Genomic DNA, 27,670 nt, shown 5'->3' on the forward strand with positions numbered 1-27,670 from the left:
CCGCTGGGCTCTTTCATTGACTATAAGAGATTGGGATATGTGGTTTCTGATCCTTTTTCTGAATTTTTATTGTGCATATTTCATATTTATTGTGCCAATCTTAAACCTTTTTAGGGAAGAGAGGACAAGTACAGAGCGTTCGCCATTCCCTACCGTGCCCAAGGGACAGGTAACTTCAAACCTATATCTCTCTACATTTTTTCCAAACAGGACCTGCACGTATTCTCAGTAGCACCATAATGGTGATGGATTTGATTTACGGAGCTATAACTGAAACTCGGGTGTGTCTGTCTTCCTAAAGGCACATCTACACAGATAGGGGTATTTCTGACTGAGCACTCAGTGTTTTCCCAGGGCCAGATCTGGTCCTCCATAGCATGGGGCTTATCTTAAAAGTCCCAAGGAAGTTTTTTAAAAATTAAAAAAAAAAAAAAAACAAAAAACCCACACCCTTTAAAAAAAAAAAAGGATGTTTTCTTAGATTTTGAAAAGTTGTCTATTGTCTAGAGAAATTAAATGTAAGGGGTAGAGATGAATAACTTGCCTTCCTTCTTCCTCCTGCCTCCCCCTCTTCTTCCTCTCCTCCTTCTTTTTCTTATCTATACTTTTTCTTCCTCCCCCTTCCCTCCTTTTCTCCTTAGTCTTTTCCTACCCCTTCTCCTCCCTTTCCCTCTCCGTCTATGCCCCTTCTCCCAGCTCAAACACCTGGCATTTTCTTTAGTTGGAAAGGCGCTGCCAGAATAAGGCCAAGTGTCCTGGGCCCGGGCAGGTGTTTGTCACTGCCAGCGCCACTGCAGGCAAGCAGGCAGGCGGCCAGGACACAGCTGCGCTCCTTTCTTGGGGCCGGAGTGCACCAGGAAACTGACCTGGGTGTAGAATTCACCTCCGCTCAGAACTGCCTCCGGCAGTCGCCCAGGGACACAGAGAGCAGACAGTCAAGCTCGGGGCTACCTCGGAGGAAAACTCTGAAAGTTGCAATTCGAACAACTGAAGACCAGCAGCCAGGGCAGGTGACAAACGAACGAGGCTGAAGTCAGGTGTGGGCGCAAAGCGGCAGAGTGGACCTAAAGGAATTTGCCGCTACAGTGAAGACAGCATTAGGGAGCGAAAAGAAGATCACCGGCTTGTACAGGTGAGGGCCCGGCGTTTCAGGGCACAGGAGCAGCCTCAATGGGGAGGGGGTGTCACTGTGGGCCGGCGGGGCTTCTTCCGAAGCAGGGGTGGGGATGCTGAGTCACAGATCTGTCACCACTTAGCACCTCTCTGCAACCCCCGGGGCTAAAGCAAAAGCGAAAGCAAATGCTCCTGGCTGCCGGCTGGTCGGGGAGCTGAGCTCGGCACCTCCAAAGGGACCTCAGCCTTGCGTCCTGGTGGGTCACTGCGAGGGACAATCGGCCATGGCCTCGCCGCAGCTCCGAGGCTGTGGAGTCCACGCCCTCCCGGTGTTGCTGCTGCTACTGCTGTTGCTCCCGTTGCGGGTGACGCCGGGTAGGGAGCGTCAGGCGCCTGAGCAGGGGCGCAGAGGGGGACCTCAAAGCCCAGCTGAACTTGACCTGTGGGGGGGGGGGTCACATCTTCCCTGGGCCAAGCCACGGGTCCAGCTGGAGAGGATCGCTGCAGGGCGTGGGGGCGGGGGGAGGACACGTGGAGGTCGCCTGGGAGAGCACAGATAAGAGCAGTGGCCCCCTGCCTTTCTCCAGGCTGGCTCCCGGGTCACACGTGCAAGGCAGTCAGGGAGTCCAGCGACCCCACCGGCGGCGGTGGCGTTTGGCGACTTAGGGAGGAGAGCAGGTCTGACAAGATAGGCAAGAGTTAGGGAACTCAATGTGTAGGTGTACCTCTGCCAGCCCACCCGCTCAGCTCTGGGGTGTCGCGCGCGCCGCCGTTGTGGGGTTCCAGGAGGGGCTACAGGAAAAACCACGCCTCATAACTTTTAGGTAAAAAGTAAATTAGGTGGAAGGCACTGGGCAAAAGACTGCACTCCCGGGTGGGGTGGGGCGCAGGTTGCACATCTGAACGCTAGGAAACAAGTCCCATTTCTCAAGTGCGGGGCTGGGATGGTTGGGGAGAAGACTGTGCGCCCAGGAAAGAGAGATGTCATGTGTTCCAGAACGTGTCGCCTAGACCTAATCTCATGAGGAAGAATGAGTGAGACTCCTAGTTTTGTTCCAAAAGGTCTAGAAGGAAAAAGAAAGAACAGATGGGTCTAGCAACGTCCTGACCTGGGATGCTTCATCTTTTATAATCATGAAATTCTTCAGAGTCTGATAAAAATCTATGTACTCTCTGTACAGAACTTTGCGAGAAAGCACATGCTTGCAAATGTGCACATGATTTGAGGGCCCGAGGACTCACTGAAGTCATCCATGGACTTCCCCGTGAGTTAGTAGAAATTCTTTATCCCTGCGTGGGTTTTAAAGCAAGATTTCCCAGTGATGGGCATCTGATCCAGTCTCCTTGGGACTTAGCCATAGTCATCCCACTCAGACTTGTTCCTGGGGTTAGCTCTGTAGGAGTGTTAAATTGTGGAGTTTCATTTTCCCAAAGCTGTGATTCTTGGGTCCCCACCCTCCCATCTGTAAAGCTGGGTTTTGCTGGTAAATTCCTCTTAACTGGATACTGATCCCAAGATGCCAGAAATAGCCTGACGCTATTTCAAATAATCTGAAAGCGAATGTAGTTTTCTTCCAGCTGGGCTTAGAGGAAGCGCCTCTCTATTGCCTGAAAAGGGTTTCTCCACAGCTCAGGTGCTACACAGCCTCATGCTTTGACCTAATGATGCTGTGAGGTGGCACCTGAATCTTGTTTTGTTTTGGTTGGTTGGTTTTGTTCTGTCTTGTTTTGTTTTTCCAAGGCAGGGTTTCTCTGTGTAGCCTTGGCTGTCCCATCCTGGTTTTAAGAACAGCCTTATTGGGCCAAAACTGACTCTAGTAAACTGTGCCTGTTTAAATTGTGCAGTCTGTTAAGTTTCAATATAAAAGTATACACTCTTGAAACTCCCACCACTATGAAGACAAGGACAAAGCCCATTATTGCCAAGCTCCCAGCGTCCTCCAAAACCTTTATCTCCTGCCCCACTCTGCAATGGCTTATCGTCGTTTGGATTTGTTGCACTTTCTAGGATTTTATATAAATGAAGTTATGCAGACTGTGCTCTTTCTTGTATGGTTTCTTTAGCTCAGTAGTTACTCTTCGTATCAACAGTGAATTCCCACCAAATGTAGTGGAGAATGCTTACCATCCCAGCACTGTGAAGGCTGAGGCAGGAGGCTCTCTAGTTCAGGTATAGTCTGGCTACATAGTAAGACCTAAAAGCATAGTAAATAAATAAACAGTGACTACTGAGGAGATGGCTTAGGAACACAGTTGCCACCCAGAGTTGAGGACCTGAACTCATATGAGCTGGATAAACAGCACAATAGGGTGGAATTAGAGACAGAGGCAGGAGAATTCCAGTGGGGAAACAACAGGGAGGGGGAGGGGAGAGGAGGGGGAGGGGGAAAGACTCAGTGTAGAAGGTGAAGAATGACTCACCCCTCCCTTTACCTCAGCGTCCTAAGTGCTGGGATGACGTACCCAGCTAAACATTTATTGTTAGAGCCATGGTTGAGCTTTCGTTGCCTCATGACTGTTGGGTATTTAGGTTGTCTCAGTATAGCAATATTTATGAGGTAATATGTTGGGAAACTATATTCTCTCTCTCTCTCTCTCTCTCTCTCTCTCTCTCTCTCTCTCTCTCTCTCCCTCCCTCCCTCCCTCCCTCCCTCCCTCTCCCTCCCTCCCTCCCTCTCTCGCTCCTTCCCTCTCTCCCTCCCTCCCTCTCTCCCTTCTCCTCCTCCTCATTTTTCTTTCCTTGAGACACAGGGCATGTGTGTGTAGCACTGGCTGGCCTAGAACTCTCTAAGTAGACCAGGCTGTCCTTGACAGAGATCTGCCTCCCAAGTGTTCACCCCTATGCCTGACCCCAGTGATTCTCTTTCTTACACAATCCTTTCACGTGTGTTCAAAGAATCACATTAGTGTCCTTCGTCACATATGGTAAAGATGTTACTGGGAGGCTTGCTCCTTGGAAGACTTGATACTCTTTTTGGGCAAAATACAATGGGGGACTTTAGGGTCTGTGGAGGGAGCACATTGCTGGGCTGCGTGGTGGACAGGTGCTCTAAAAACAAACTGTTGTGAGGAGAGCCTGGAGGCTGCAAGCGAGATTGAGGTTTCTGCAACAGTTCAGTGAGTGGTAAAGAAATCCTGGAGCAGAGGTGGTGTCTCTGGGAAACTGGGGTGAGTGACGTCCTCCTGAGTCCAAACAGTAGGGAGCAGGCTTCGTTCTTTCCCTGACGTTCCATCTACAGACACCTGGCCTTCTGACCCTCAGCATTGATTAGGAAACCTAGTTAGTGAGCCTGAGGGAAGAAGGAAATGGATGAGTTTGGGGAAAAGAGCTGAGTACAGCCTGTTCTTACTGCACCATGAGGAAGTGTGTTGGGTTGGCTAGCACTTCAGCCAGGAAGGTAAATAGATTACCGGAAGCCCAGATGCCCTGACTCTTTGGGCATGTCTGGTTCAGGGTGAGAGCTTCCAGAGGGCAAGAGCCACATTTTCTCTTCTTGGTGTCTGACCACCTGTTACGGTGTTCAAATGGGAGTGTAAGGAAAAGAAAATGCTGGAATGAATTCTGACTCGAGGTAAAGAATGGGAGGGACATGCTGACCTGACAACTCTTGAACTCCAGATACTTGAGTAGGCCAGGGCGCCTTGCCCATCTCAGACTCTGTAAAACCAACTTGATAAAGAAGCCTGATCCACAGGTTCTGGTGAACAGAAAGAGGTGTAGCCTTATGCTTCATGCAAATGATCAGTAGGACTGGCTATGTGAGAACGTTGAAAGTAGCATAATTGTAAGTTAGCTCCAGTTTCCATAACTTTATCTACTACGTGCACTCATAAGGTCAGAACCTAGAAGTACCTACTGTATGTGGGGCTTAGACTCAGGAAAGGAGGACTAGAGAACCGTGTGCTACACTCATGGTCTTCACAGTGCTTGTAGTATAGGAAACAAGATGAGAGGTGCTTGCATTGGATATTTCCCATCCAAAGGCCAACCAGGCTCGACCTGCTTAGCTTCCAAGACCAGACGAGACCTATAGAGTGCACTATGGTATGGCTGTAGACTTATATTGGCTATGTAATGATACATATGGAGACATATATGTATATACACACACACATATATATATACATAGAGATTGTAATATCATTATAGTATTAAAAGAAATGAAAAGTTATCATTACAATAAAATATATTGTGTCAGGCGTGTGGCACATGCCTTTAATCCCAGCACTCAGGAGGCAGAGGCAGGTAGATCGATGTGAGTTTAAGGTCAGCCTGGTCTACAAAGCAAGTTCAGGAGAGCCAAGGCTAACACAGAGAGATCCTGTCTTTAAAAAAAAAAAAAAAAAAAAAAAAAAAAAAAAAAAAACAATATATATATATATATATATATATATATTGCTTCTAATGTAATTGTGAGAGCACCTAGCTTTGTAAATTAAATAACTCACCACCACTTGGGCTGTTTGAATTGGCTGCAGTATTTTGATATCCTTGTGCATTCAAATATCAACTGTGCCTGTTTATCTTTGAGGGCCATTCGCGTTGGAAAGACCCAGTATAGACTTCTCTTTTTAGCAGAAAGACAAAGTAGACAATGCAAAGTCCTCTTAGTACAAAACACCAAGAAATGATTAAAGTATCATAAATACCTCTTTAAATTGAAGATAAATTTACTATTCAAAACAAAATAATAATAATAATAATGCATTGGTGTACTACAGTGTATGTAAAAGAAAAATGTGTGGTAACAATAGTGCAAAGTCTGGGAAAATTATATGAAGAGCATTCTTTAAGGTTCTGGTGTGTGTGTGTGTGTGTGTGTGTGTGTGTGTAAGGAGAAAATTTTGATGTCTATTCTATAACTCTCTGACTTGTTCCTTTGTGATAGAAGTAATTATGTAATTATCTTGCTGAACCTGGAGTTAGGCTGACAGAGATCCTCTTGTCTCCCCACTCCCAGTTCTGGGGTTACACATGCACACAACCACACCTAACTTTGTTACGTGAGTGCTGGGGATTTGAAGTCAAATCTTCACACTTGGACAGCAAGAGTTCCTACTGGCTGAGCCATCTCTCCATCCTTGTTTAAGGTTCTTACCCTGTAAGTGTTAGGTAATATACTATCACTTGGTGGCAAACAGTGGCACCCTAAAGCAGCCTGTAAAGTAGCACAATAATGAATCTGGGTATGGGGGCTTGTGTCTGTTTTCTCAGCACTTGCAAGACTGAGGAGGATAATTGCTGTGGGTTTGAGGGAAGGCTGGGCTACATAGTGAGTTCTAGAACAGCCTGAGCTGCAAAGTGAGATCACGTCCAAAAGTAAAACCCAATCAATAAGAAGTAATAAAAATAAAATGCAATAATGATTTCATTAGTAAGACAGTAAAGGAGACAAAATAGTATCATGAAATATGTTCAGGTAAGTCATGGCCTGATCATGTCAACAGGAAATCCCATAGGACCTATAGAATGTTATTGAGTGTGTCCATGGAGACTGTCCAATACTAAGTCAATATAATTTTGTAAACTAACATGCAAAAATTTTAACAACAAGCCTCCAGGAAATAAAAATTTAAACATATTATTTTCAGTGGCATCAAAAATGTTAAATCCGGAACTCATGAGGCCCCAGCCCTACCTGAGTAGTTGGCAGTTAACGGCTCCTGGCAGTTGGAGAGTCGTTTCTATTCATTGGTGTAGCCACTGGTAGGCCACCATTCTCCGCTAAGTGACTCCAGAGCCATGCTCATGCAAGTGACTGTACTAAAGCTCTGTGTCATAGCTCAGCAGATAAAAGTACAGCCTGCTCCTCCAGAAGACTTAGGTTTACAGCCATCAGGAGCTGCAGGTCCAGGGTGTCCAGCACACCCCCTTTTGGCTCTACTGGCACTAATTAATCACTAATTAAGAAAATCTCTTACAGGTCTACCTACAACTGATCTTATGGAGACATTTTCTTAACTGGGAGGCTCCGTCCTCTCAGATGACTTTAGCTTGTGTCAAGTTGACGTAAAACTAGCACATTATACATTTTAAAAGACAAGAAAGCAAAAGAGGACTTATTGAAAAGAAGGGAATTGGAGGGAGAATAAAGGTGATAAGAGGAAGTAATTGGGGAGTGGATATTATCAAAACAAATTATATACATGCATAAAATGAACAAAAGTTAACTTTAAGATATTTTTTAAAAAGTTAAACCCTTAAAAAGAATAAAAATAAAAATAAATTAAACCCTTAGCACATCTGACAAAAGATATGCAAGGCTACCAGCCTGAAAGCTCAAAATGAGATGGTTCAAAGTAAAGGTGCTTGTTGCTAAGCTTGAAGACATGTGTGTGACTCCTGAAACCTCAGAGGTGGAGAGGAGAACTAACTCCTGCAAGTTGTCCTCTCTCTCACATGCACACGCGCGCGTGCGCACACGCATGCGCACACACGCACACACAGCAGGTTGAGAAACACACTGAGGCAGTAGAGAAACAGGTGGGGATATACATAAGCCCATGTCCTGGCTCAGAGTCCCACGAAAATACTGCTGGAGATCTGCCCATGTGATGTGGAGAGAGGGGCACAAACCCTATGGAAGATCCATGTGAGAGGTTAGCTGTCAAGGAAGGAAAGGTCGAGGCAGCAAAACTCACCTGACTTGGATCCATCGAGCCCACGTGATGGAAGAGAGCTGACTTCTGCAGCTTTGTCCTCTGACTGCCACACAAAGCCAGAGCCTGAGTACCCACCATAGATATGTTAGTGATAGAGAGATGATAGATAGATAGATAGATAGATAGACAAATGATAGATGATAGACAGACAGACAGATAGACAGATGCAAAATAAATGAACAAATGTTAGACTTTAACAGAAAGGAAGGGTTGGAAAATGTTGATTTAGACTTAGGAAGGAATATGCTGAGAAATAAATAGCACCTGCCTAGGAAACTACAGTAGTGAGCTGTGGGGGGAGGGGGCATTTGAGATGGTCTCATGTAGCCCAGGCTAGCCTCCAATTAGCTATGTAGCTGAAGATGCCCTTGAATTTCTGGTCTTCTTGTCTTTACCTCCTGAGTGCTGGGATCACAGTCGTGAGTCACCAGGCAGCAGGGTCACAGCACTCAGGAGGCCCAGGTAGGTGGATCTCTATGAGTTAGAGACCACTTTGTCTACATGGTGAGTTCCCTGGATAGACAAAACTACAAAGAGAAATCATGCCTCAAAGAAAACAAAACAAAACCTAACAAAAAAATGCCTAGCTTTAATACAGAGTAGGGGATCAAGGCCAGGGCTTCATGCGTGTTTGCCAAGCACTCTACCCACTTAGGGGGGAAAAAAAAACCAAATTCAGGAGGAGAGCGAAGAGATGGATGAGTAGATAAAGTATGGAGCAGCAAAAGCCAAGAAGAGCTGTAGAGAGATGTTAAGCTAAGACCCAAGCGCAGGCCATGCTGAGGTCAGAGGGAAGCAGGACCCAAGCGCAGGCCATGCTGAGGTCATCAGAGGGAAGGATGCGGGAGCATCAACAGACGCAGATGGCGTAGACGCGAGGGCCACATTCACTCTTCTTTCCATTAGCTGTTCTGGTTTTGCCATTCACTCATTTATCTACTCTTTTTTAAGGTTTATTTTTTTATATTTAGTTTGTGTGAGTGCATATGTCTGTGGAAGTGTCTGCCGTGTGCAGATACTGTGTACATATCCAGGGGGTCAGAAGAGGGTGTTAGGGCCTCTGGAGCTGGAGTTACAGGTTGTCATAAGCCACCTAACGTGGCTGCTGAAGACTAAATTCAGGTCCTCTGGAAGAGCAGTATTTGTTCTTAACCGCTTTTCTTTTCAGTTCCAACTTGGTTTTTGTTTTTTTAAAAACAAAACAAAAAAAAAAAAAAACCTCCGGTCATATCAGGCAGGTTTGGACAACAGGAGGAGACCCTGTACTTGCCAGCAACGAGCATGTTCTGCAAGGCCACACTGTCTGAGTCCTGATACAGGAACATTCTGGAAGTACATCAGACTTTGTTGACCAGATTGAACTGCTTGCCCCACTTTCTCCTTACTCTTCTGGCTAATTCTTGCTCATCCTTGGACTTTTTTCGTGATGGCACTTTTTCAGCGATTGCAAATTAGACAGTATTGTCTGTCACTCCCAGCTGTGTCCGTCTGGTTCATCTACTGCCCCCTGTACACCATGTTCCAGGAGCAGGGACGCTCCAGATGTGTAGAAGGACCAAGCGGAACTTACAGCAGTATCAGCCTTCGGGGAAAGGGTGTTCCGTGCAGAATGGGTTACCTCTGCAACTGCAAAGGCAGGAAATGGCCCGTGCAATGAACGGTTCTTAGGCTCCTTTGCCTCCAAGGTCTTAAAACAACCCATGGCAGGGCCTGCCAGTTCTCCGGGGGGGTGGAGGTGGGGAGCAGATCCCTGATGGCCCAAGACAAGACAATAGCATTAAGAAGCAGGCTTGGGGGGCTGGAGAGATGGCTCAGTGGTTAAGAGCGCTGCCTGCTCTTCCAAAGGCCCTTAGTTCAACTCCCAGCAACCACATAGTGGCTCATAACCATCTATAATGTAATCTGATGCCCTCTTCTGGCCTGTGGACAGAACACTGTATACATAATAATAAATAAATCTTCAAAAGAAGAAGAAGAAGAAGAAGAAGAAGAAGAAGAAGAAGAAGAAGAAGAAGAAGAAGAAGGAGAAGAAGGAGAAGAAGGAGAAGAAGGAGAAGAAGAAGAAGAAGAAGAAGCAGGCTTGGGGCAAACAGGAGAAAGGGTAGTTCAGCTAGATGCCTTTCTCTGGCCTTTCCACTGGGGACCTCTAGGTCCCTGGAGATACTGATCTGAGGCTGGAGACCATCCACCCACAATGATGTAATAGCTCTCCCAGAGGTCCAAAGGTCCACGCACAGTTCAGGCTTCTCAGAAGGAGGGAACATTTTATCAAAGATCAAGCCTAGTATTTTTCACTGGATTCTCCGTTCTGGTCTCCTGCCAAGTGTTCTTAAGGTTACTTGAATTGACTTTTTAGAATTGCTCCTTCCCACCTCACACCATTACTCCATCCCTGAGTATCTTCTGAGCAACGTAACATACAGCAAAGTATCACAAATGCAGATTTTTTTTCACAAATGCAGATGTAAAAGTTTGGAAACATTGAGCTAAAACATGGAACTGACAAGCCACACACACAGACGCACGCGCGCGCGCACACATACACACACACACACACTGTGTGGTGTAGACTTTAGAGATTGAGATGGGGGAATAAGGTCCACTTAAAAGCACACACATTGTTTGGATCCCTTTCCTCTCGCTGGGCTGCTTGGTTTGGCCTCAGTGGAAGAAGACAGGCTTAGTCCTGATGTGCTGGGGTGGGTTTGTGAGAAGGTGGCTCCTCTTTTCTGAGGAAATGGGGAGGAAGGGAGGGCGAAGAGGGTGGGACCAGGAGGAGATGGAGGAGGGAGCTGCAGGATGTAAAGTGAAACAATAAATAAATTAATGTGGAGGTGGGGGAGCACAGGCATTGAGATGGGTCAGTGGGAAAAGGTGCTTGCTCCTAAGTCTGATTTAACCGCCACCCCTGGCACCTGCAAACTGGAAAGAGACAACTGAGTGCCACAGCCTACCCTTGACTTCCACAAATGTCTGTGGTACAAGTCACACACACACACACACACACACACACACAATTAAGTAGTGGTGGTGGTGGTGGTGGTGGTGGTGTGTGTGTGTGTGTGTGTGTAGTTTTTTGAGTCAAGGTTTCTTCATGTAGGCCTGGAACAGAGCAAGTTCCAGAACAGAGCTGGCCTCGAACTCACAGAGATCCTCCACCTGCCTCTGCTTCCTGAGTGCTGGGCTTAAGGGCATGCACTGCCACTGCCCAGCAATAAATGTTTGGTTTTTTTTTTTTTTTTTTTTTTTTTAAGTTAAAGCCTTAGATTAGACATTTAGAAGATTGTATAAAGAAGAATGTGTAAAAGGACCCTCACTGACGGCACTGATGCCATGACCTGGAGACGGTGTGAGCAAGCAGGCTGCTACAGTTCACACTTCTGTGTCGTAAACAAAACACCATTTGCTGTGCTGTACTTGTAGACAGTAGCAGCTCCCAAAGCACAGTTCCTGAACCTGCAGGGCCTGTACCATCTGAAACTTGAAAATGCAGATTCCTGGGCCAGGCCTCAGATTTGCCGGCCTAGTAGCTCTGGCTTGGAGCCAGCTAGTTTTAACAAGCTCTTCAGGTAGGTCCACACATAACTCCTGAGCGTCACTGAAAAGGAGGACCTGAGGTGACAGGAGGCAGGAAGCAGCAGAGCTAGAATTGCACATGCCGATGAAGAGCTTACCCTGCATTACAAAGCTACAGCTAAAATTCCACATGCAGGACAGTGGAGTTAACAGCACTGACTGGGCCCTCCCTGGTCATGGAAGAGGAAACTCTAAAAGGTGTGAATAGGTGTTAGTAAGAAAAGGGGCAGCAAGTCAGCAGTGTAAAAACCACCTCTAGGTCTGGGTTACCTCACTTAGGATGATCATTTCTAGTTCCCTCCATTTCAAGAAATCGTCCTCACCAACTGATGGCCTTGGCCTGAACTGCCAGTGGCTCTTGGAGTTTCTTCAGAGAAGAATCCTGACAGAGCACTTGCCTATTGTGTGCAAAGCCCAGAGTTTGATCCAAAGCACTAAAGAAGAGAAAGAAGAGAAAAAGTTACAAGAAGTCAAACACATGGGAGCGGAGAAATGGCTCAGTGGTTAAGAGTACTGGCTGCTTGTCCATAGGACCTGGGTTTGATTTCCAGCACCCAAAGAGTGGTTCAAAACCATCTGTAGCTCCAGCTCTGGGAAATCTGACAACCTCTTCTGGGTACAAAGGATACATGTGGTTCACACATATCCAGGCAAAATGCCCATACATATAAAATTTTGGTATTTGATTTTGAGACAGGGTTTTCTATGTAGTCCTGGCTGTGCTGGAGCTTGCTGTACAGACCAGGCTGGCCTCAGACTCACAGTGGACCCTCCATTTGTTTCTAAGGCCTCTGATCTCACCATGTGAAACTCCTCATTTCTACAACACACAGCTCTCCCACCGCAGCCAGTGTTAGCTGTAGTTTTGCAGTGTGGGTCCAATCCCAGCTATCATGAGAGCCAACCTATCTGTAGCAGCTCATCCTCAGCACAGCTCATCTCGTTCCTAGTTTCTTCTGAAAACATGAGAGTAATCAGAAACATTGACTCCCTGTGTAGAAAGAAAACAACCCCAACTAAATCACCCCAGGAAGTCAGACACCAGCTTGCTATTGAAGAAAAGTCTTCATCTATCATTCTTTCAGTTGTTTGCTTTAGACAAGGTCTCATGATGTAGCCCTAGATGGCCTGGAACTATGTAGACTAGATTGGCCTCAAACTCACAGAGTTCTGCCTGCCTCTGTTTCCCAAGTGCTGGGATTAAAGGCGTGTGCCTCCATACCAAGCCTACCCATAATTCTTTTAACAAGTATCTGTGCATCTAATATTTCCATGTACCACACTCCATTGTATCAGGAATACACTGTTAAGCAATGTAGACATAGCCTGTATTCTCCCATATCTTAGACTTCAGGTGGTAAGATATACATTAATCATAAATTCTCAACATCCTAAGTATGAACTGTCAAGGAGGCTATAGAGTAGAGACAGAATATCACAGAACCTTAGGACTAGGTTACCAGCAAGCAAATGAAGACTTTCCAGGCAGGGAAACATGGCAGCCGGCAAGGAAGTGTCGTGGGAGGTAGTCAGCTGAGAGTGTGGATTGTGATGAAGTCAGAGTCATGTGAAGCCAAAGAGAAAGACATCTAGAAGGGCAGATGCTAACAAAACCTTGTAGGCTTCTTATACATTTTGGTGGTTTGTTTTTTTTTTTTTTTTCTATGAGAGTGGCAGGCTGCCAGGGAAGAGTAAGTCAAGGATGCCAGGCTAACAGTTATGCCAGTTGCTGGTGGTGGCATAGAGGGACAGCAACAACAAAAACCCCAACAACAGTGTGACATCCCTCAAGCAAGCTTGATCCATAATGGAGAAAGATGAGTAGCTTTGAGAGCTGTCATGAGCGTAGAGATGGATGGGCAATAGCGGGTAAAGGGATGGTTTGCTGATGACTTGGGCATCCAACTGTACTAAAGAAGACTCTTAGAAAGCTCTAGATGGTGCGAGTACTTCCTCATCATACGTATGTGCTTGTGCCTGGTTGTCTACCCTATGGGACCCCTAGGATAAGTTCAACCCTAGCTCCAAACCTATTTATTGTGCTCCTATCAGGACACACATGAATAAACCCCAGTCTTCTTATCTCTCTCCTATCTTGTGTGCTTCATAGGCACCACATGTCCAACCCCAGTAGCTGTTGAACATGCAGACATCCGGGTCAAGAATTACAATCTGAACTCCAGGGAGAGGTACGTCTGTAATGCTGGTTTCAAGCGGAAAGCCGGCACATCCACCCTGACCGAGTGTGTGATGAACAGGAACACAAACGTCGCCCACTGGACAACTCCTAACCTCAAGTGCATCCGTAAGTAGCCAGTCTCCACACTGCTCCCCTGCCTCCTGCCAAGGCCGACCAGAGAGTAGGACTGAAGTGTGGGAGCCTTGGGAGCCAAAGAGATCTGTTCTAAGATGTGGAGCTGACTAAACCAGTAGGACAAGAAGCAGCCCCTCCTGGCGTGAGAATACATGGGCAATGGGTTCTGTCATCTGAACTTGGTTCATATTTTAGCTCTGCCACTAATCTATGTGTGGGCAAAACCCTTAGTTTCTTCCTTCCTTCCTTCCTTCCTTCCTTCCTTCCTTTCCTTCTGTCTTTCATTTCTGAGACAGGGCTTCTCTGTGTATATCCCTAGCTGTCCTGGAACTCGCTCTGTAGACCAGGCTGGCCTCCAGTTCACAGCAATCTGCCTGCCTCTGCCTCCCAAGTGCTGGGATTAAAGGCGTGTGCCACAAGCCAGCAACTCTTAGCCTCTTGGAACTCTGGCTGGTCACCCAGAAAATGAACCTGATGCCAACAGTGGTTTGTAGAAGTAAGTGGAGTCTGGTAAATGTTCACTATCCCAACCATCACTATTTCTTTAGGCAGGACAGTACCAGGAAGCTTGTCTATGGATGAAGGTGTGTGCTCAGACTCACCACCCAGAGAGCTTTTTGGACCTCTCACAAGGCAGAGGGCTGCAGGAAAACATACACTGTTCCTGTTTGCTGGGACCCGGGAACTTGGGTAAACCTAACAAATAGAATATCCCATGCTTACCCACCAGTATACTGCACAATTAATGTCAAAACAACAATGGGTCTGGAGAGATGGCTCAGAGGTTAAGAACACTGGCTGTTCTTCCAAAGGTTCAATTCCCAGCAACCATATGGTGGCTCACAACCATCTATAATGAGATTGGGTGCCCTCTCCTGACCTGCAGGCAGAACACTGTATACATAATAAATAAATTAAAAAGAAGAAAAAAAAAGATTTAAAAAAAAAAACCCAATGAATAAAAAAAATGTCAGGAAGTGGTGGCACAGGCCTTTATCCTATCACTTGGGAGGCAGATGGATTTCTAAGTTCGAGTCCAGTCTGGTCTACAGAGTGAGTTTCAAGACAACCAGCATTACACAGAGAAACCATGTCTCAAAAAACAAAAACAAATATAAAAAAGAACAACAATGAAAACATGAAGGCTGTGAGAATCAACTTTAAAAAGTGGTGTATAGTCTTCCGGGGAGGGGTGGGGGCTCTGCTCCAACAAGCATTCACCACATAGTCAGAACATGGCTAGCAATAGCTAGCACACTCACACATAACTTACTCGAAAATGCCCAGCTCTGTCTTCTGGGAACTCCTGGAAGAGCCTCTCAGCCTGCCAAATGGCCATCCACCCCCACCCCAGACACATCCAGCTTCTGGATGAAAGCTCAGCAGAGCAAAGGGAAGGAGGGAGCCCCAATACCCTGGAAACCCAGGGCCAGAAGAAAATTGGTCCATGGTACCAGCTGCAGTTGAAGGGAAAAGTCCAGGAAGACAAAAACAAATAATAGCATTGGAAACCAAAGTGGAAAACTGGCGCTTCTGCATTCTTGGGAAACGGAGTGTGCCGGGTAGTTTTACGTTGCTGTAACTAAAAGCCTGTCTTAGGCTCATGATTTGGTTTATAGTCCACTGTCACTTTACCTTATTTTTGGAGACCATGTCTCTCACTGAACCCAACACTCACTGGTTGGCTGAGCAGTGAGCTTCACAAAGCTGCCTGTCCCCGCCCCCTCACAAGAGCTGTAGGGTTGCAGATCTGTGCCATCGTGCCCAGATTTTTTACAAGAGCACTGGGGTCAGAACTCAGCTTCTTATGCTTGAGCGGCAGACACTTGACTGACACCATCTCTCTAGCCCTGTAATCGGAGTTTCAGAACCCAGAGGCTGAAGGGCCCTTTAAGGGTTTTACTCCTTGGCCATTTTACCATCAGCATCTCCCTTCATTGTTTTCCCCTAGCTCTTGTGCACTGACTATATCCCCTAAATAAATGAACTCCATTGAGTGATATTTTATTCTCCCCGTGAACCACTAGTATGATAAAATTTGATTGATGCCACATATGTCATTCCATATAAAAATACCTGACAACTGACCTGTGGGAAACACTAGAAAAGCAGTTTACATGCTGTGCCTTTGAGTCAGGGAGCTGATATTTCCTGTGCTTCTAGCTTTGTCCCAAGAAGCCAGAAATGGACGTACACTGGTGCATTGGTGGTTTTTTGTTTGTTTTTGGTTTTGGTTTTGGTTTTGGTTTTCGGTTTTGTTTTCTTTTGTTTTATAGCTAGTTCTGAAACTGCTCCAGATTCTGCCCTCAAAATCAGAAATTCCATGTGACTATTCTCTCTCTAGGAGACCCATCCCTGGCTCATCAGAGTCCAGTGCCGCCTTCCACAGTAGTGATGACAAAGGTGACTCCACAGCCGGAGAGCCCCTCCCCTCCTGAAAAAGGTAGAAATACTAGGGAAATTTGCAGTCCTGTCATCTAGGCTCCACTTCTCTACCAAAGATACCATGGCCCTCTGCTGATGATCACTGCAAACCCAAGAGAACTTTATAAGGTTGAGAACTCATAGCCGGGCATGGTGGCGCATGACTTTAATCCCTGCACTCAAGAGGCAGAGGCAGGTGGATCTCAAAGTTTGAGGCTAGCCTGGTCTACAGTCAAAGAGCAGAGGGAAATGCATGCATGCATATTCAATTGCATACTTGTGCTGTGCTCAATTTCCACTCTTTTCTTAACATTTTTTTATTTATTTTTATTTTATGTGCATTGGTGTTTTGTCTGTGTGTATGTCTGTGTGAGGGTGTCAGATCTTGGCGTTACAGACAGTTGTGAGCTGCCATGTGGGTACTAGGAATTGAACCTGGATCCTTTGGAAGAGCAGTCAGTGCTCTCAACCGCCAAGCCATCTCTCCAGCCCCGTCAATTTCCACTCACAGTGGGATGGATCTTCTCATGTCAATTAACTTAAGACAATCCCCATAGACATGCTCACAGGTCAAACCAGTATAGACAATTCCTCATTGGGACTCCCTTCCCTTGGGTCAGGTTAAAGACAACCATCGCAGTGCTATGCTACAGAAACACTGCATGAGCCTTGCTCCTCTCTCAGTCCCTGCCTTTCTTCTTTTCTTCCTTTCTGACAGGGTCTCACTATGTATGCCAGACTGGCTTCAAACTCACAGTCATCCCACCCCACCCTCCAGAGGGCTCGGATTACAGGCATGTGCCGCTGGACCCAGCTCAATGCTCTACACTTCGCTTGAGTGTTGTGTAATGTGCCCAATGTCTGTCTTCAGCAGTGTGTCTCAGTGTTAAGGCCATCGGACGCCTGTGCTCTCCCCGCTATGGTCCTCTTGGTTTTCATTAAGTTCTTGGTTCTTTTTGTGTGTGTCACATCATCCGGTTTGTGGTTTCTCCCTTGTTCCCACTTTCTACTCTCAAGTATGGGGACTTCTGTTTTCAATCATTCTGACTTGCTCGATTGGTCAGACCTTCCCGTGTGCTGGGGCTCAGCCTTCTGATACACAATGGAGTTACAGAGGACCTCCAGTTGGTCTGGGGAACGATCTGAGAATCAGCAGCTTTAGAAGCTTCCCAGATGGTTCTTAGGCATCCCAGGGTGAGGACTTTTGTTCTAAGGAGGATGGAGAGGTTTCTGAGCTTCACGTCACTGCATAGTATAGAAGGCTCAGGCTCAAAAATTAAAAATAATAAAATAGAGCTGCCGCTGTAGCTCATTGATAGAATGTTTGCCTAGCATGCATAGGGCCCTAGGTTCAACTTCCAGTACTGTTAGGAAAAAAATAATAAAATAAAATAAAAGAGGGTCTCCTCTGGCAAATAGGTTGCATATAAACGGGAGAAAGTGATAGGAACTTGACCCATTTAACATGGAAGAGATCCATAAGCTCCTTTGGAGTGAGTCATGCAGTGTCTACTCAAGAGACAAGAATAATCAACTAGTCTCTCTCAGCCTTTCCTCTGCGTGCCAGACGCTTGGTCAGATGTTCCTCATTGAGACAACAATGTGCAGTCATGGCTTGGACACTAGCTGGTATGATCCTGGGTGCTTGGATGTGAATGCTCCGTAGGGCTGGTAGCTTAGGGATGGAGAGATACACATGAGCAGGACCAATGGACTGAGGGCGATGAGCACTCCTTACCCTGTGGATGCCTGGCCAAGAGAGTATGAGGACAGGACACACCGTGCTTCTAGAGCAGCAAGATGCTGGATGCTAGATGCTAGCACCTCAACCTAGATGTTTGCCACCGTGGAAGACCCCTTTGCAGTGGGAAGGGCATAGAGAACAGGGAGGAGGTAGGCTAGTTTATAGTTTAGGATGCCCATCTGCCAGTGATGAACAAGGAAGACCGAAACCTAAGCCCAGGCATCCTCCATGCCAGCAGGAACTACATCACAGCACTCTCCTCCGATAAAGCGTTCAGGGAAGCTGGAAATGAGCTTCTTCTTATTTCCAAATGTCATGCCAACATATGGAGCCAGGCATGGTGGCACACACCTCCAATCTCAGCACTCTGCAGGCAGAGGCAAGCAGATCCTTATGAGTTTGAAGATATCCTGGTCTACTTAACAAGTCCCAGGCCAGCCAGGGATACATACCATAGACCCTGCTTAAAGAAGCAACAACAAAACTGAAAGAGAAAACCACCTGTCTCCTGCAAATACAGTTCCACTTGTGCTTTGGCATCAAGTCTTTGAGAATATAGCATACCTTCTCCAGAGAGCAGGCGTATCTGCTCACGTCTCCTGGTTTGTTTGTTTTCTAATGTATGATAATAAATGAGCATTATTTAGAGTTATCGCAAGTCCCATTGTCCGGTGCACAGCTATGTTATCTAGTTAGGGGACAGTATTCTGGGCATGGGCTAGCCTGGACAGTATTCTGGGCATGGGCTAGCCTGGACAGGCTCACTAAAGTGGATCCCTGGGTTCCAGGCACTAGTCTGAGTTTTTATGTCTCTGTCTTGGAATTCCTGCAGAGCCAGAAGCTTTACCTCCCAAATCAGATACCACAGTGGCCACAGATACAGCTCTTGTGCCTGGCTCCAGGCTGCTACCAGCCCAACCAACTTCTGCAGGAACCACAGGGACAGGCAGTCACGGGTCCTCCCGAGCCCCATCGCTTCCAACAACAATGACCTTGGAGCCTACAGCCTCCACCTCCCTCGGGATAACAGGTTAGCCTAAGCTTTGCATGAGGACAGGCCAGTTCCCCACACACTGCTTCTGAGACCGGGGTTGAGCTCTTGCAGGAGGAGGCCTGCACTAGCGTTGGACCACTTGGGCTCAAGCCGGGACTGACTGGGTGGCCCAGTCGCCTGCTGCCCACCATCGTGCTTACCTGGTCTCTGCAATCCCCACTGTAAGGGTAGCCAGGAAGGAAGTCCCTCCTCTCAGATATGACACGGTTTAATTGATGTGCATGGTAGAGGATGGCAGGAACATTTGACAGTGTGGAGCTGTGGCCTGTGGGGTGAGGAAGCCACTGGTTATTGCTCCTTTCTAAGGCATGGCTTAGGCGTGACCAAACACCTCCGCAAGCTAGCCTGTTTGGTTTGCTAAAACCAGTTTGACTTTTGCCAGCTCCGAGTCTCTTATGGCTCTAATACAGTAGCTAATCTCATCAGCTTCGTGAGAACCTAGTGCTCTTGGGACTCCAGCCCTGACTCAGCTCTCCTTTCTCCCCTGCAGGGATGTCTCCATACAGTTCCAAAACAACCAAAGGTGAGTATATTCATTTGTCTTACGTGTTTATAACCAGGATCTGCAAAGCAGACCCAGCATGCTCAGCAGCCTGGTTCAAGATGCTCTAACACAGTCATCAGCCTCTCTGAAATGTCCCCATCAGAGAATAATTTATAATCCCCTATTTATGGAATTTGCCATTGGACATGATTACTTAAGATTGGTAGCTTCTGTCACCCTACTGATGTACAAAGCAGGGAGTTAGTAAGCCACAAAAGAACTTGACAGTTCAGCTACTTGTAGTTAAGCTCTGCTAGGCTCCACTCACATCCAGGGTGTGTAAGCAAACCACAGGAGCCTGCTGCTGCCATTAAGATAACATCATTCTGCCAGAAGTTGCATGGACCTCACCCAGGCTGGCGGAGCACTGTGCAGAGAGATAGTTAGACTACTCCATCTAAATGGTTTCTACTGGGAAAAGGCATGGAATATTACAGAAGAAAAAGAAAGAGGCTTACAAGCCACACAGAAGGAAAGCAAAAACAGTGTTTGTGAAAAGGAGGAAGACAGATCTTGGAGAAGAAAGAAAAGGGAAAGAGAGAAGGGAGGGCCAGGGTGCAGCTCAGTGGCACTGAACTTGCTTGGCAAGTCCAAGGCTCAAGCTTGGTCTCTAGTGTCATAAAAAAGGGTGTGGCTCAGTGGTAAAGATTACCTACTGCTCTTGCAGAGGACCAGAGTTCAGTTCCCATCAACCCAGAGAGGCAGCTCACAACCACTTGTAACTCCAGCTCCAGGGAATACAACAGCCTTTTCTGGCCTCTGTAGGCACATGCTCCAGAAACCCAGCGGCATCAGAACCTCCCAGAACTAGAGTTACAGGCAGTTGTGAGCTGCTTGCTGTGGATGCTAAGAACACACACACACACACACACACACACACACACACACACACACACACACACACACGCCAATCTGGTTTAGGCAATCTCCCAATTACTCCTCTTAGATGACTTCCAGGCTGTAGCAAGTTGGCAATGAAGGGTAACCAGGACAGTGACATGTCTTAGAAATCCTACATATCCAACCTAGAAACCATCTTACTCTCTCTATCGGCTATGGAATATTCTACCTTCATGTAGAGCTGAGCACACTTCGCCAGTCTCTTTTTTTGGACATTAATTATTTACTTGAGTTATATTACCAAAGGTAACTAATTGAAAACCCAGGTACACGTGTACTTAGTGGGTGAAAATCCACATGTTAAACTTTTTATATAGCATTTCAAGCAACTTAGGATCTAACACTTGCTTTTCCAGTTCATGGATTTCACGAGATGCAAAGATCAAAAATTAATCTCCTACCCTCTGAAATGCGTATCAATAAAAATTAACTGAACCCCTACAAAGGACAAAGATAATTCTGTGCAAGGGATTGTGGGAAATACAAAGATTCTTAAATTCTAAAAAGTGTTTCCTGTAAGTAAAGGTGTTCTAACTGTAAGAGAAGCCACATTTTTTAGCAAAGAAGTGAAAATGGGACACTGAGAGTTTTTAGTTGTCCGCTAGTAAAGTGTAAACTGAAATTCAAACCAGTCTAGTTCTGTAAAAGCATCTGTGGCAGCACCTTTGCCATTCGCATGCTATCTGACCCAGCCACTGGAGACCTCTGAGGGCCCTACCGCCCACTACATGCTGCAGATGTTCCTTGGCTCCGCCCACTACATGCTGCAGATGTTCCTTGGCTCCGCCCACTACATGCTGCAGATGTTCCTTGGCTCCGAGACAAAGGGAAAGGAGCTTTTTCTTCACAAATAAGCAATCAGCTGAGCATAGCTCTGTAAGGCAGTTACAACAAGGTTTAAACACAGCCGTTGCTTGGCCAATTAGCTGCTAATCAACCTCCTGATGTTTTGCTTTGTTGTTTTATGATAAGGATGAAACCAAAGGCAAGCTAGACAAGTGCCCTACACTGAGCTATGCCCCCAGCCTCTAATGTTTAAAATACGTTATACAAATGGTTCTCTTTATGTACCTGCATGAAAGTATGAAAGTGTGCCTTGTGTATACAGGAAGCTGCCGAGGTCAGAAGAGGGCATCAGATAGGTGCCCTGGAACTGGGGTTCCAGGTAGTTGTGAGCTGCTGTGTGGGCGATAGGAATTGAACCTGGGTCCTCAGCAAGACAGTATGTGCTGTCACCCACCCAGCCACCTCTCCAGCCCCAGCCATCACTATTTTTACAAGTTGTTCCTTGTAACCCAACAGAAAACTGGATAATACTGAATGAATTAGCAAATGAATACAAAAACTTAGAGACTTTAAAATGTTTTAAGTTACTTTACTTTTATTTTATGTACATGGGTGTTTTGTATGCATGCATGCCTGTGACCATGTGGATGCCTGGTGCCTGAGGGGCTAGAAAGGTGTATCAGGTCCCTGGGATCAGAATTATTGACAGTTGTGAGCTGCCATATGGGTGCTGGGAATCGAACCTGTGTCCTGGGAAGAGTGGCCAGTGTTCTTAACCACTGAGCCATCTCTCCAGCCCTACATTTTAATAAATAGTGAGGAGATGTGATTTATATTTTTGTTGTCTTATCAATGAGTTCATTTGACAGCGTTTCTTGTCAAGAACCTTATTCACTTATCCCAGTATCTTTTCCCTGAACTTCACATAGGCTGTTATTGAAGATACCTGATTTTATTTTTAAAACTTTGTAATTACATTGTGCGCGTGCATATGTGCATGCGTGCATGCGTGCATGTGTGCATGTGTGCCTGCCCATGCATATGAAGGTCAGAAGACAGTTTATAGGCGTTGCTTCTCACCTTCCATCATATGGATCCCAGGGATTGAACTCAGGACGTCAGGCAGGCAACAGGTGCCTTTACCCTGTGAGCCAGCTCACCAGCCCAAGACTCCTGATTACAAAACACAAGCCTAGCATGCCAGCTGCAAGGGCACTTACGCTGCTGTACTCAGTTCACTAGGAGTGAAAAGGCTATTTCCCAGAACAGTTCTGTGTCTTGATAGGAGTTAGCTGTAGTCGGTATATTCTGCATTTGATGGGAGCTGCACCCGCCATTCTGTCATTCATCTGCTTGTCCAATAAAAAATGAACTCTTTACTAGGGATGGTCCTAAGTTGCTATGAAATACTGGTTCCTGATTTTAAATTATATTGGGGTCAAGAAGATGGCTCAGTGGGTAAAAGCAATTGCCAATGTGAAGACCCGCGCTCAGCCCTCAGAACCCATGCTAAGATGGCATGGTAGCTCACACCTGTAATCGCAGTGCTCCTTAGGAGAGGTAGGAGACAGAGACTGGACACCCCCTAAAAGCTCTTGGGCCAGCCAGCCTGACATTCACCTTAGACTACAGCAGAGACCCTGTCTCAAAAACTGGTAAACAGTGAAAACTAACAACCTGAGGTTGTCACATGTGCCCTCTGGGCTCCAAACAGTCACTGTGGTACAAGAATGCCCATACTCACACACACACACACACACACACACACACACACACACACACACACACACACACACACCCTACCTTAAATTTATGAAATGTCTGGTTTGAATTCAGCATCTCTTTTATTTATTTTTCAGTCCTAAGGATAGAACCTCAGGTCTCACTGCATGGAAGTCAAGTACTTTAACTACATCCTCGAGTCCTGGGCTCAATTCTCCTTATGAACCTAGGACAGCAGGGGGGAGAAAAGAGGGCCCCTCCTGCAGCATCTTCCTCTGATGCGGTACCGTGCTCCTGCAGGGCTGGCCAGGTTGGCCTGGGGCCTGGTTTGCTGAGGAATCCGTTCCCTTGGTGTTCACACACAGCGATTTCACCATCCTCCCCAAATACTGGCCCTGGCTATCTCTGCCGCCCTCTCCATCTTAGTCCCATCATACATTGCGATCTGAAGTGGAAGCGGGGCTCCCATGGCTTCCTTCACCACAGTCATCCCATCATCTCCTTCCTCCCTGCTTCCCACTTCTCATATCAAATCTCTAGTTCTTCCTTTTCCCTCCAGAAACACAAAAGGGTGGAGAACTTGGCGTACAACCTACTAACTTAATGTCTCTGGAAGGTCCGGTTTCAATTTCTTGTTCAGCATTGTGTGGACATAATTGAAAAGAGACTGAGGTGAAGGCTCCAGATCCAGTGGTTTTGTAGTATCAGTGGCCTGGGAGACTTCTTTCCTGATGGCGATTCTGCAGTTGTTTTTTCTTATTCAAAAAGAAACAGGAAGAGCACTGTGAAAGCGGAAGTACTTCTTTCTAGCACTAATTCCTCTTTTCCAATAAGTCACCCCCTAGCAGTAAATGGGTGCTAAGCCTACCAGTCAGAGTGGAGACAGTTTACATGCAGCAAATATGAAAAAAATAAATCTAAGACCTCAAGACATCTTTCATTGATTTTTTTTTTTTATATTTCCTAATATTTTTCTAACAACTATGCCAGGCTGGTTTTATTTACTTTTTGAAAAGATGGTCTTCTTTCTATGAATTTACTGTTTCCATGACATTGTAAAACTCTGAGGGCAACAGAAATGAAACCAGTTTAGTGAAAGTAAAGATCATTGCAGTCTCATCATGACCTAATAGTTTGTACCCAACACCCACCGGACTCAAGAATGTTCTGTGTGTACAGTTGTGACCTGTTGGAAATGACTTTAGTTGTATTTTCAGCCAGCTTTCATTTCCTGTTTATAATTTTCAGATTTATTTTTATTGTTTTTAATCATATGGGGTGGGGGTGGGATAAGTGCAGGTGAGTACAGATGCCCATAGAAGGCAGAAGAATGTTTCTGATCCCCTGGAGCTGGGGTTACAGGTGGCTGAGAGCTGGCCCGCTGTGTACACTGGGAACCAAATTTGAGTCTTCTGTAAAAGCAATATGTGCTCTTACTTGCTGAGCTTCTCTCCAGAACCCAAGAGCAGGCTAGAGGGGCATGTGTCCTAGGCAAGAATGGAAACTAGAGGCTGGAGAGATGGCTCAGCAGTTAAGAGCACTGACTGCTCTTCCAGAGGTCCTGAGTTCAATTCCCAGCAACCACATGGTGGCTCGCAACTGTCTATAATATGATCTGATGCCTTCCTCTGGCTGCAGGTGTACATGCAGACAGAGCACTGTATGCATAATAAATAAATCTTAAAAAAAAAAAAAAAAAAGAATGGAAACTACCTACAATTTCCCAGTTCTTGGAAATGAATGCCTTCATGGGACTTTGAAGGGTTCTAGCTGAGCTCTGCTCTGTTTCAGTGGCCATCTCCACATCGGTCCTTCTGGTTGGAGCAGGTGTTGTGGTGGTTTTCCTGGCCTGGTACATCAGATCAAGGTGAGTGGCACAGGACCGGATTCTTCCTTTCCACCCAAATAGCTTGATCATAAAGATTCCAAGAGGCTCTCTCAGAAGACGAGCCCCGTTCCTCACTATGAACTCTCATACTCAGCCCCTGTGGCAGCTAGGAGAAGCCACGTGAGACAGAGCAGAGGGCCCTTCAAGTCTCCTACAGCTCTCAGACCATGTGCTTTTGAAAAGGGGTCGGCAGGAACTGAACCTGTGGCACAGGGGGTCATACCGAAGGCAGTTTGCATCAGCTCCTTTTGTGACACACTCAGGACCCTCCATGAACTTGTCACACATGGTATACCTTATTATAACAGTGTTCATGTCAGCCTTAATTCTGTGTTCCTAATAACAGCAGTTAAACACTGCAGCATTTGTGGTGAGTTCCCTCGGCTTCCTGACATCGCGGTTTATATTTTTCATTATTCTCTAACCCTGTCTACCATTCTTTCTTTAAAACCTCACCAGGCATATTGGCTTTGACCTTGCATTTTTATCATTTAGTAACCAACCGACATAACTGTTAATTCCGTACTAAATCTCGCCTCTGTTTTAGTACATAAATGGCTATCAGCATTCTTTTTGTTTGTTTGTTTTTGTTTTCAAGATAAGGTTTCTCTATGTAGACCTGGCTGTCCTAGATTCTTGTAGACCAGGTTGGCCTCGAACTCACAGTCATCCACCTGCCTCTGCCTCCTAAGTGCTGGGAATAAAAGCATGCACCACCATGCCTGGCAACTTATCAGCATTCTTAAAACTTAATTTGTAGTCACTAGGAATAAAACATTAGCTAGCATATCAATATAAAATTACAGGACTTGAGGTGGAGATGTACTCAGTTGGCAAAACACTTGCCTAGCATGTAGGAGCCCCTGGGTTTGACCACCAAAATTTCAAAAAAATGAAATAAAATTTCTGATTGTTTGAGTCCCGTTTTGATGAAATGAAGATTATTTGAAACAGGATGATGATCCCAAAAGAAAGCCAGTAATCAAAACTTCCCATAAGGCTTGACAACTATTAACCCTACATCAACTGATAAAAATACCAGAAGCCCAGCTGGGCATGGTGGCCCATGCTTTTAATCCCAGCATTTGGGAGGCAGAGGCAGGTGAATTGCTATGAGTTCAAGGCCAGCCTGGTCTACAAAGCAAGTCTAGGACAGCCAAGGCTGCACAGAGAAACCCTGTCTCAAAAAAAAAAAAAAAAAAAAGAAAGAAAGAAAGAAAAAGAAAAGAAAAAAGAAAAAATGGGGCTGGAGAGATGGCTCAGAGGTTAAGAGCACTAACTATTCTGCTGTTCTTCCAAAGGTCCTGAGTTCAATTCCCAGCAACCACATGGTGGCTCACGAGCATCTATAATGTGATCTACTGCCCTCTTCTGGCCTTCAAACACTGTACATAATAAATAAATGAAATCTTAAAAAAGAAAAAAAAAAAAAGAAAGAAAGAAAAAAGAAAAAATACCAGCCCCAGAAGTAATTAATAAACAACTAAATTAAGATTACATATTCAAGAATTTTCTTAAAAATAAAAAATGCTACATGCTGACAAACATAGAAAGTTATTTCAAAATATTTTCATAGCTGAATGCTTTTTATCTGATATCCTGAATTTAGAGTTATATTCTTGAGTGATAATACTTACTTAATAGGTCTAGTACCTTTTTAATAAATAATATGCTACATTCTTAAATTAATTGGCAAATTTGGCATATACAGCCAATAAGCATCATAATAAAGTGACAGATTTGCCATTCAACCAATTGCCTTTTAGTGAGCTGACCTAGATTCTGATTTGTTTCTGTCTCATACAAAACTACTTACTTAATCATGGTTTGAAAAGATGCTTGTCCCTAAGAAGACATTATATGAGCCATGGAAGACAGCACTGACCAAGATACTTAGGACCTAAAAATTGAGGGAACGCCAAGACAGGTAGATTAACAGACACGGCCAGAATACAGAGCCTGTCTCTGCTCTTGCCATCCAAGAGCTCATTACTGTATTTGGGGGTTCTTCGGCAGGGACGGGGGGAAATGTTTGTTTTTTATTTTGGTTTGGTTTTTGGTTTTTCAAGACAGGGTTTCTCTGTGTAGCCTTGGCTGTCCTGGACTCATTTTGTAGACCAGGCTGGCCTCGAACTCACAGAGATCTGCTTGCCCCTGCCTCCCAGAGTGCTAGGATTAAAGGCTTGAGCCACTGAGCCCAGTTACTGTATTTGTTTAATGCTCACTGCTAAGAACTGTTTTTAAAACTGCTTTGCTATCTAGCCACCTCCATCAATGTCATCAAGCCTGGTCTAGGCAAAGTCCCAGTATCCTTTCTCCAGACTTGCTCTCCATGCTAGGTTTTAGCAGAGGCCTGGGAGAGCTGGGGGTGAGGGTGGGGTGGTATGATTGGTTCCAGCAACATTTGGAAACCTCCCATGGATGGATGGTGAGGGTGAAAATATCCACATAGGATTAAAATTCATAGTAGTCTAGGTTTTCCTAATCTCTAAACAACACAGATCTCTGGGAGCAGGGCTGATGTTTCTACTGAAGGTTGACCCTGTCCTCTTTTCTTTTCTTTTCTTTTCTTTTTCCTGTCCTCTTTTCTAAACCTGTGAATGAACTGCTTTACAGGCAAACTTCCCAGCCACGTGGTGCTGAGGTGGAAACCATGGAAGCAGTGCCAATGACCATGAGGACCAGCAGCAATGAGGAAGACATGGGAGCCTAACCGTATGACCTCAGAGACTCGGGGAAACCTGCCCAGCTGAGTCTGAAGGGAAGATGAGAAGGCAGCTCTGTGTTAGCTAAGGAGCACCTGAACACCGGGAGCTGGGGACCAGGAGCAGGCCTCCTGTGGTGCCTTAGGTCTTGGGTATGAACTGTTTTACTGCACCTGGGTGCCTCCCATATGCACACTGGAAGGACACCAGCCTCCTGGCGCAGCACAGAGGCTGACT

At 45.8% G+C, this 27,670-nt stretch overlaps 2 protein-coding genes across 9 annotated transcripts in view; both read left to right on the plus strand.

Annotated features, from left to right (window-relative positions):
- LOC127194016 (3-alpha-hydroxysteroid dehydrogenase) overlaps window positions 1–27,670 on the plus strand; it is a 1,235,587-nt gene that overhangs the window by 400,219 nt on the left and 807,698 nt on the right. The gene's annotated exons all lie outside the window — the stretch shown is intronic.
- On the plus strand, window positions 961–27,576 carry Il15ra (interleukin 15 receptor subunit alpha). 5 transcript variants are annotated; one of them, XM_051151430.1, is made up of 7 exons: window positions 961–1,132; window positions 13,463–13,657; window positions 16,011–16,109; window positions 18,667–18,864; window positions 19,379–19,411; window positions 24,632–24,707; window positions 27,345–27,576. In XM_051151430.1, exons 2-7 carry the CDS (start codon window positions 13,603–13,605, stop codon window positions 27,439–27,441), a joined length of 558 nt encoding a protein of 185 aa, XP_051007387.1. In that variant the 5' UTR covers window positions 961–1,132; window positions 13,463–13,602; the 3' UTR covers window positions 27,442–27,576. The 5 variants fall into 5 exon arrangements, with proteins under 5 accessions (XP_051007387.1, XP_051007388.1, XP_051007386.1 ...); XM_051151427.1 differs by lacking the exon at window positions 961–1,132 and adding an exon at window positions 1,243–1,488; XM_051151429.1 differs by lacking the exons at window positions 961–1,132; window positions 18,667–18,864 and adding an exon at window positions 1,235–1,488.

Source organism: Acomys russatus, chromosome 9 (genome assembly GCF_903995435.1).
Source record: "Acomys russatus chromosome 9, mAcoRus1.1, whole genome shotgun sequence".
NCBI classification, from domain to species: Eukaryota; Metazoa; Chordata; class Mammalia; order Rodentia; family Muridae; genus Acomys; species Acomys russatus.

Excerpts from the sequence above, each read along its gene's own strand:
- Il15ra (XM_051151427.1), top strand. The coding sequence starts at position 1,398 with ATGGCCTCGCCGCAGCTCCGAGGCTGTGGAGTCCACGCCCTCCCGGTG. Across the intron at positions 1,489-13,462 it reads CCCGTTGCGGGTGACGCCGG|GCACCACATGTCCAACCCCA; the intron begins GTAGGGAGCGTC and ends TGTGCTTCATAG. Across the intron at positions 24,708-27,344 it reads GCCTGGTACATCAGATCAAG|GCAAACTTCCCAGCCACGTG; the intron begins GTGAGTGGCACA and ends ACTGCTTTACAG.